Source organism: Poecilia latipinna, unplaced genomic scaffold (genome assembly GCF_001443285.1).
Source record: "Poecilia latipinna isolate Pla-1442-1.1 unplaced genomic scaffold, P_latipinna-1.0 Scaffold2095, whole genome shotgun sequence".
Classification (NCBI taxonomy): Eukaryota; Metazoa; Chordata; class Actinopteri; order Cyprinodontiformes; family Poeciliidae; genus Poecilia; species Poecilia latipinna.
In genome coordinates, this window is record NW_015114711.1 from 22,181 (window position 1) to 31,406 (window position 9,226).

General features: G+C 38.9%; 1 protein-coding gene across 3 annotated transcripts in view; it reads left to right on the top strand.

Moving 5' to 3' along the window:
• LOC106936195 (microphthalmia-associated transcription factor-like) overlaps positions 1 to 8,294 on the top strand; it is a 28,063-nt gene extending 19,769 nt beyond the window's left edge. For 2 of the 3 annotated variants that reach the window (XM_015017041.1, XM_015017042.1), the window contains 8 exons: positions 3,293 to 3,493; positions 3,573 to 3,668; positions 4,191 to 4,299; positions 4,534 to 4,617; positions 4,812 to 4,868; positions 5,002 to 5,077; positions 6,692 to 6,839; positions 7,810 to 8,294. In XM_015017041.1, coding sequence (XP_014872527.1) covers positions 3,293 to 3,493; positions 3,573 to 3,668; positions 4,191 to 4,299; positions 4,534 to 4,617; positions 4,812 to 4,868; positions 5,002 to 5,077; positions 6,692 to 6,839; positions 7,810 to 8,220 — 1,182 coding nt within the window. In that variant the 3' untranslated portion in view covers positions 8,221 to 8,294. Of the gene's footprint in view, positions 1 to 2,426; positions 2,791 to 3,292; positions 3,494 to 3,572; positions 3,669 to 4,190; positions 4,300 to 4,533; positions 4,618 to 4,811; positions 4,869 to 5,001; positions 5,078 to 6,691; positions 6,840 to 7,809 lie in introns of those variants that run through there. The other variant, XM_015017040.1, reaches the window with a different exon arrangement.
• The last annotated feature ends 932 nt before the right edge of the window (positions 8,295 to 9,226 follow it).

The window sequence follows — 9,226 nt, forward strand, 5'->3', positions numbered from 1 at the left end:
CTCTGGAATTAGAAAGTTTCCAGCCGTCCACAAACCGGAAGAAAACTTTCTTTTCTCGCGCGTCACACAAGATCCGGCGGCGACAATCTGCATTGTTAACTGGATAATTGGTAACACTTGGCGACACGTGAGGACGCTGTTTCTAGATGCCTTGACTAAATGAGATAAACTTCAAAACGCTGGACTTTTTTTTTTTTCACAATCGTGAATAAAGAAGCATAAAACAATGTCTCGGTACACAATGTCCATTCTGTTTGATTCATCCTCTTTATTTCTGGGCAGCAAGTGCAGATTCACATCAGTTTTAACAAATGGATTAGAAGCAAAATAACTGGCAGCTGAAGTGCACAGACTGAAATGAAAACCATTTGGTAACACTTCATCTGATGGAGTGTGATAAGACTGACATGACACTGTCATAAACAATACCTGTTATGAACATGAAGGACTCTTTATGAATGTTTATGACTGATGTCATTAAGTCTCATTGGGTAAATAATGACACTTTTAATGCAAAGTTGCAGTAAAACTCACATAAAAAGTCCACTAAAACCTTCAACTTTGTATTAAAAGTGTCATTATTTACCCAATAACACTTAATGACAACAGTCATAAACATTCATAAAGACTCCTTTATTTGACCTTTATTTGGTCAAATAAAGGATGACCAAAAGTTTTAATGAAGTCCAAGATGCCCAAGGATGGATTACTTACAAAGGTTTGCTCAAAAATAGCAGCAATATTGTGTCACCAATGGTTTTTAAAATTGCTATTTTGAAATCAAAATTTAACAGATGAAAATGACAAAGAAAAACATCAAAACTTTTAATTACAACTGTAGAAATCGATCAGTTCCAAATCAAAGTGTTATTCTTTCCAAGTTTGTTTTAAAAAATAAAAAATAAAATCAAATTCTAGAACAGATATGAAATTGTTCTCCTTTTGGACTTTTCTGGTTTAGCTGTTCATCAAACCAACATGTTTACGATCAGACAAAGACAAGTTTTCAAATCATGATTTCATTTATTAAAGCAAGAAGAATAAAATAAACTAAAATGAAAATTAAAAACCATCCAAACCAAACTGGCCCTGAAGCCTAACGACTGGGTCTACTGTCCTATTTTGCACTTAAATGTAACAACAGGATTTAAATTTGAAGCCCACAGGAAAACCTCTACTTGGTTTGGTGTGGGGATTTTTGTGCGCGACAGAGACGAAAAAGAAAAGAGAAGCGAAAGGGAGAAAGGCGGGGAAAGGTTTAAAAGGAAAGAAGATAGAAATGGAGAGAAAGAGAGAAAACAAAACCGAGAAACCAACAACAACAGACGGAGCTGAGCCGTTTTGTTATCGGGTCATCTCTCTGATATCTGAACTGAAATGACGTGAATCCTCTGACGTGCCATCATGCTCATGCAAGAGAAACCCAATCCTCAGAAACAATCTGAGGATTTTTTTTTTTTTTTTTAAATTTGCTGTAACTAGATATCAGGTCATTTTACTTAAAGCCAAAGAAGCAAAAGGGTGAAAAACAATAGTTATGCAGTAAATTAGCATTGTCTATTCCTGTTTGGGTTTTTTTGAGAAACATATGGAGAAGGTATTTCCATTTTAGTTTTAGAAAATAAATAAAATCAACAAATAGAAACAAACTGACATTTTGAATTTCTAGGTCTGTGAACAACTCAAAAAATTCTTCAAGATGAAAATCGTTGGTATGGTAATAAACATTTCCTGTCACTTCTTGAATGGCTCTTCCAGCCTTTAAAAGACTTATTCAGAGGCTGTTTTTTTTTTTTGCCTCTGTTAAGATAACTTCACACTGCTTCAGTTATTTTAAAATAAAGTCTTCAGGGGAGAAAATTCATCGTTAATAGTGATCTATTGTGTGAGTTTCATCCCAGTGTGTGCCTTTTCCTCCACTGGGGAAATGTTTTGGATCACTGAGATCCACTGAGAAATGAATTTTCCTACCCAACACTGTACTGGATGATAGAATCATAGAATCATGTCTCAAGATCATTTTCTGTAAGTTGTGGCTTTGCGACCATTTCTCGTTTTTTTTTTTTTTTCAAACTTAAAAAAAAAAAATCCAAATCTTGTTGGACTCTTGCTTTTGAAAGGCTGTAATTTGGGAAACGTGTCCTGGTGACACCCTGAATGTGAATGACAAGCTAACGGAGCTCCATCCACTTCACTTTGCATCTGGACCAGTTGGTAGCTCCACATGTTTAACCTCTAAAAGTCCAAATAAATAAAAGCAAACAGGCTTGCTTTTTTTCTTTTTTCTTTTTTTTTTTTTGTAAACGCTGAATACATTTCAGCTTTTATCAGGGTTGTTTGTCGGGGGGACAGTGGTGTCAATTGTATTTCTGGCACTCAGAACAAACGATGTTTTATACCAAATGAGCAGAACTAAAGATTAAATGTTAGTTGGCCTTAAGCAAACTTTAGTTTGCAGACCACTGGCCAATCGACAGAAAGGCTCCTTTGTGCGCTGGAGGCCGTGACGTCAAAAGGCCTCTATAAAGACATAAATTCATAGTTTAATCCGGAACAACGCCGAGGTGGGAGAACGAGTCTTGATGTCCTCCTCTTGTTTCTTAACGTGCATAGCTAATGAGGCTTCTTCCCAGGATAAATAAAGCAGCTCCAACGTCAGCGGCCGTCAGATTTGGGCCGGCCGGAGCCTGACGGACGTTCAGCGTGACGGGATTAAAACCTTTTTCTGTTCTCTCTGTTCTAATTTGCAATCACAAAATGCTGGAGATGCTTGAATACAGCCACTATCAGGTGAGATAGTCTTCTAGTTCTGCATTTTTTGATGACTAATTTAAATTTTAAGCTGCCTGGAGATGTTTCAGATATAAAAACAATAAAAAATGTTAAAAAAAAATCAGAGTCGTTTAATGCTAACGGAAGTTTACATGAAAGCAGAATGGGGAAGCATTTTGTGGTCATGTGATTTCACCTAAAGGCTGAGCTGTGATGTTTTTGCTGCCTTTCCACTTAAGGTTATGAAAACAGAATGAACATAAATAGAGTCCTGATCGTCTTTAAGGGCAATAAAACATGATATGTCCTCTGGAACGTGGTCAGGAGTTTCCTTTAAATGGATCTAAAAACTAAAACTGGAATGACAGGAATTTTAAAGCTGGAAACTTCTTCTATAAATCCATTCACATTCATAAGATTTGATTAATAAATTGTCTTAATCTGGACAAAAGCTGGAGCATCAAGTAGTAAAATGTTCCGATTTGTTTTTTGTTTGTTTGTTTGTTTGTTTTTCTCACAGGTGCAGTCCCACCTGGAAAGTCCGAACAAGTACCACATTCAGCCGGCTCAGAGGCAGCAGGTGAGGCAGTACCTGTCCTCCAGTCTGGGCGGGAAAGCCGGCAGCCAGCCACCCGAGCACAGCATGCCGCCCGGGGCCACCGGCAGCGCCCCCAACAGTCCTATGGCCCTGCTCACCCTGGGCACCAACTGCGAAAAAGAAGTAGGAGTGTTTCATGGGTCGTATCAGACACCCCGATGCAGTGCGGGAGGTTTTTACCAAGCTGTTCTCTCTCACACAGATGGACGACGTCATTGACGACATCATCAGCCTGGAGTCGAGTTACAACGAGGACGTCCTGGGACTGATGGACCCCGCTCTGCAAATCAACAACCAGGTTATCTGCACCTTGTTTTGCCTTATTGGTTGTTTTTGGTTTTGTTTTTTACGACTGCATGTTGATGCCGTTGTGGATAGAGTACATTTGTGCCAAATCACTCAGACAGTGTTTTAGAAAAAACTTTTTTTTTTTTTTTTGTAAAATTCAAGTCAAACATTTTTTCCCTTTTTAAATTCAAAAATTTTGTAAGTTTTTGTAGAAATTTTCCAAGTTTGAAAAGTCTCACATTTTCCACATGTTCCATTTTTAGGAAATTTTCTGTCAAAAATCTGCTAGACGATCAGAAATTTTGTGATGGATTAATTCATTTTCCATTTTTCTAATTCTTAGTAGTCTAAAATCTTCCACTTTTGAAACTCAAAATCTTCCATTTTTTGGTTGTTGAAAATTTCTGAGATTTTTTGGATGCAAATTTTCTTTTTCTTTTGTTTTCTGTCTCCAATGGCTCTAAAACACCTCCTTAGTTCTTGTTTTTATTTCTTCCCTGAGCAAAACGCTGACTCCTGTTTCCCCCTCCAGCTGCCAGTGTCTGGTAGTTTGCTGGACGTGTACAACAACCCGGGGCTTCCCCTGCCGGGCATCGCCATCGGCAACGCATGCGCACCCAACATCAAAAGGGAATTCACAGGTAAATAAATGAAGATTCAGATACAAACTGTATTCATACCGCACTTTAAGCACAGACTTTGAAAAAAAATAAATACTACTGCAAATACTCCTGATTGTTTTCTCTCACTGTGGGAAGAACAGTTAGAAAACACTATATGAAAATGTTTCTGAACAGGCTCGTGTGAGTATTGTGTGCAATTTGGAAGTGCACAAGATACTATTAAGTCAATGCTTTGCCAAATAATCACTCCAGCTCCCGGCATGAAGCAAGTTCTGGACAAGTCAGGATCCTGTGGCCAGTTTGAAAGCTATCAGAGGTCAGACGGCTTTCCAGTAGGTAAGAAGGAAACGTTTTACCGTCGGACAATGTGTTTTGTGTCCGACTAAACTCCTTTGCATTTAAAGAAGAAAACAAAACAAAAAAACACAGATAAACATGAAGCTAAATTGCTGCTACTTTTACAAGTGTTTCAAATAGTGAGCGAACGAACGAACCCGGTTCAGACCGTTTGTTCTCCCGTTGCTCCACAGAGGCTGAAGTTCGCGCTCTGGCTAAAGAGAGACAAAAGAAGGACAATCACAACCTGAGTGAGTCGGTCGTAATAAAGTGAAAATGAGATTTCTGTGTGTTTATGTTTTTATTCATGTTGAACAGAAAGGAAATATAGTGGAAGAAAAACACTGATTCCTCTTTCTGCTCCTCCGTTTGGATGATTTCTAGTCGAGCGAAGACGGAGGTTCAACATCAACGATCGCATCAAAGAGCTGGGAACCTTAATACCCAAGTCGAATGACCCGTAAGTATCAAACTGCAGCATTTATTCTGGTCATTTTTGTTGAATTGGTGATTTTATGTGACAGGCCACATTAAAAAAAAAACAACAACAAAACAAAAACAAACTTTTAATAAATCGAAACCTGAAAAGTGTGGCATGCACTTTCCCTCTGGTGCCCTTTAATAAAATCCATTGCGACCAGTTCCAGTGGGAATGATCTTGTTGCTTGTCAACGAGAAAAGAACATGTGAAAAAGTTTTAAACAACAACAAAAACATGAGTTTGGTCAAAAAGCTTGTTTATTAGCAGCTGGTTTTCACAAAAGCAGCAAATATGTGGGAGGAGCTTGGCGACCATAACTGAACTTCTTGTTTTCTGTCTGTCCTGGAGGGACAGAGGCTGAAAACATGCAGCCAGTGCTGCAGTGGGACGGTTTGGCTTAAGGGATGTTCATGTTTTGGAGTGAAATTCTGTCAAATTCCAGACCTAAATCCATTTGATCTGTTGGGAAACTCTTCAGATTTTTCTGCACTGACACTTTTCATGCGGTCTGACTACATTTGAGGTTTTTAGAAAGAAGAAAGGGCAAAAACATAAACAATCTGTTGATGAGTAAACTCTAGAAAGAGACGCAGCTGTCATGGCAACCAAAGGAAGTTTAACAAAGGGTCGACTGTGGAGCTGAAAACACATGAAGGCCACACATTTCAGATTGTAATTGTTTCTCTCTCTTTAGGGTTTTTGTTTGTTTGTAAAAAAAACAAAAAAAAAAAAAACAACTTTTTTTTTTATCCTATCTAAATTTTATCCTACTCATCAAAATTCTGGAATATTCTGTGTTGAGCTGTCAGGTAAAATTCATGTGAAAAACAGTTACAGCTTGTGGATGTACTTAAAAAATGGCAACAAATTAAATTAAAAACTTCAAAGATAATGTATAAATCTTTTTGTTACTACAAATTATTAGGTTTAAAAAAACATTTAGAATTATAGAATATTTCATACATGGAAAATATATAAGATAGTAATGTAATACTAATGTATTTTTCATAGTTTTAGTAGGAAACGTTTTTGGATAGAATAAATTATTTAGTTGTTTTATTCTACATGCAAGCCACAGATTTTAGATCAACATTTATTTTTTTATTTATTGTTTTACTTTATATTATTTTTCCCTGCTACTATTTTGTGTCGGGTTATGCTTGTAAAATAGAGTTAAACTTTGTTGCTACTGTTAGAAAAAAAAGTTAAATAAATGTGAATCACTTGGTGAGACATTGGATAAATGACTTGATTATTACAAATTACTGAGATGAAATTTAAAAAATTTGTTTATCAGGAGTAAATTATTTATTCCTCATTTTGACAGATTATTAAGTGGTTGAATTTTTTAAAGTTATTTCTTTCTGAAAATAAAAACATATTTTTTGACAAACCTTTTTTAGAAACGTAGCATCACCTCTCTTCTTTTGAACACGCGTGCCTTGACATTTATCTGCTCCACAGCGCTCTGCCTCTTCCATGTGTTCTCTTAAAAGTGCATGACTTATTGACCCGGATGATCCGTGAAGAATCCTGCGTTGTTCTGGTCAGCTGGACAGCTGGCCCTCACTGCAGATCTCTGTGTTCCCCCAGAGACATGCGCTGGAATAAGGGTACCATTCTGAAGGCCTCCGTGGATTACATCAGGAAGCTGCAGCGGGAGCAGGAGAGGGCCAAGGAGCTGGACTACAAGCAGAGGAAGCTGGAGCACGCCAACCGCCACCTGATGCTGCGCATACAGGTGGGCCGCAGCTGCGTCCGCAACAAGCTGACCACGACTTCACGCTCCATCGAGGGCAGAAAAAGAAAAAACAGCCATTTTGAAAACCGATCATTTTGTGCATAAAAGATCATGATCCCACTGAAGAGCCCACTGCACTGAACCCACTGACAACCTCCTGGTTGTTCCATCAAATATTGATTTCTGAAATCGTCCAGAATTCAAACATTAGTTTTGTTGTTTCTAAATGAATATGAACTTGTTTCCTTTGCATTATTTAAGGTCTGAAAGCAGTGCGTCTTTTCTGTTATTTTGACCATTTCTCATTTTCTGCTAATAAATATTAAACTTTTGCTTGGAATTTCAGAGACATGTTGTCAGTAGTTCATAGAATAAAAGAACGATGTTCACTTTACTCAAACATTTACCTATAAAATGTAAAATCAGAGAAGCTGATCATTTGAAGTGGTCTCTTAATGTTTTTTGAAATAATATGATACATTTAAATACCACTCAGCAGTTCAAAATCCTTTTTTTTTGGCTCAACTCAGCATGCTAATTAAAACTTTTTTTAAAGGGTTAAAAAAAAAGGATTTTTTTTTTTTTCGCTCATCTTCCCTCCAATTTTCTGAGGCCCCACTTTGAGAAACACTGGTGTAGACATGTTGGTAGTGGGAGAGGGCCCAAAATGAAAGTCTGCTTAGGGCCCCAAAAAGGCCTGGGCCGGCCCTGGTTAAACACTGGTGTAGACATGTTGGTAGTGGGAGAGGGCCCAAAATGAAAGCCTGATTAGGGCCCCAAAAAGGCCTGGGCCGGCCCTGGTTATAGACAATGGATGGATGGATGGATGGATGGATGGATGGATGGATGGATGGATGGATGGATGGATGGATGGATGGATGGATGGATGGATGGATGGATGGATTGTCATGTTGTTTGTTGATCTCTTATTTCATGCAGGTGATTAACTCTCTGCTTCGTGTTCGTCCAGGAGCTGGAGATCCAGGCTCGGGCTCACGGCCTGACCGTCGTGTCGTCCCCGTCGCTCTGCACGTCCGAGCTGATGGCGCGGGCCATCAAGCAGGAGCCCGTCCTCGGGGACTGTCCGTCCGAGCTCTACCAGCACAGCTGCACCCCGGACATGTCCCCTCCGACCACGCTGGACCTCAACAACGGCACCATCACCTTCGACCACATGCCCTCTGACGCTGGTGACTCGGCCCACTACGGGAGCTCCAGGACGTGTAAAATGAAGGAGCTGGTCAGGGACAACAGCCTGGGACCGGTTTCCCCCAGCGACCCGCTGCTGTCCTCCATGTCGCCCGACGTTTCCAACCCCGTCAGCGGGCGCCACAGCTCCAGCTCCAGCTCCAGCATGGAGGAGAAAGACCATGGATGTTAGCCCCACGCCACGACCAGCATCTGAACAGGCGAAGGAACTCAGAGATCGTTTTCTTTTCAAAGAAAATTTTTAAAGAAAAAAACAAGTTTTTCAATTATTGCTGTTTAATTATTACTTTGAGCCAAGACTCTTTAGATCTTCTCTCAGTGTTTTTCATGAACTTCTCAGAAATACTTGAGAAACACCTGACATACAAAAACTTGAAAACCTTGAAGTAGCCCGTTTAATATTTGACATGGTTTATTTTACATTTCATCATGAACTGGATCTGCCCCCCAAAAAAGTGCATTATGAAAACGTTATATTGTTGAAATGATAAGGGCAGAAATACGAGTTTGAAACATGTTTAGACTCAACAATCTCCCCATATTTAGGAAACAAATAGCTAATCCAATAATAATAATAATAGTATTTATCTATTGTAAAATTGTATTATTTTTCTTCCAGATATCTCGTTTTGTTTTTGGTCCATCAATATTCATACCATAACAGACCTGATTTGGTTTGATTCAAAGAGTCGAAGCAAATTCTTCCTTCTGCTCATCGTAAAATCTTAAATAAATCTAAACTACAATGATGACTTTTGACATAAAGGTACCGGAAAAACCTTTTTTATTTTTTTCCCAGTAACGTTGACATGTTTGCATCACAGCTGTTACCTACTTCCTGTTTACCCGACCGTTTGGGTCCGGTGTGGCCATGACGCAGCAAACTCTTGACTTTTCACGCCTTTGATCCCAACGTGCGTGCAGCGTCCAGACCAGGAGCTCATCAAAAGTAGCAGGAAAACGTCAAATAAATGACGATGTTCAACCAAATCCTCTTCATTTCTCCACCCTAAAGCCCACCTGACATGTTTGACCCAACCAGCAGCTGGGATGAGAAACTGTGCGACTGAAGGTTAAAAGATTCAAAACGTGTTTTGGCAGACAGTGATGACATAAGCAAAAAAAAAAAAAAAAAAAAAATTTTAAAAGGGTTTTAAAAATGGTTGTTTTTGTATGGG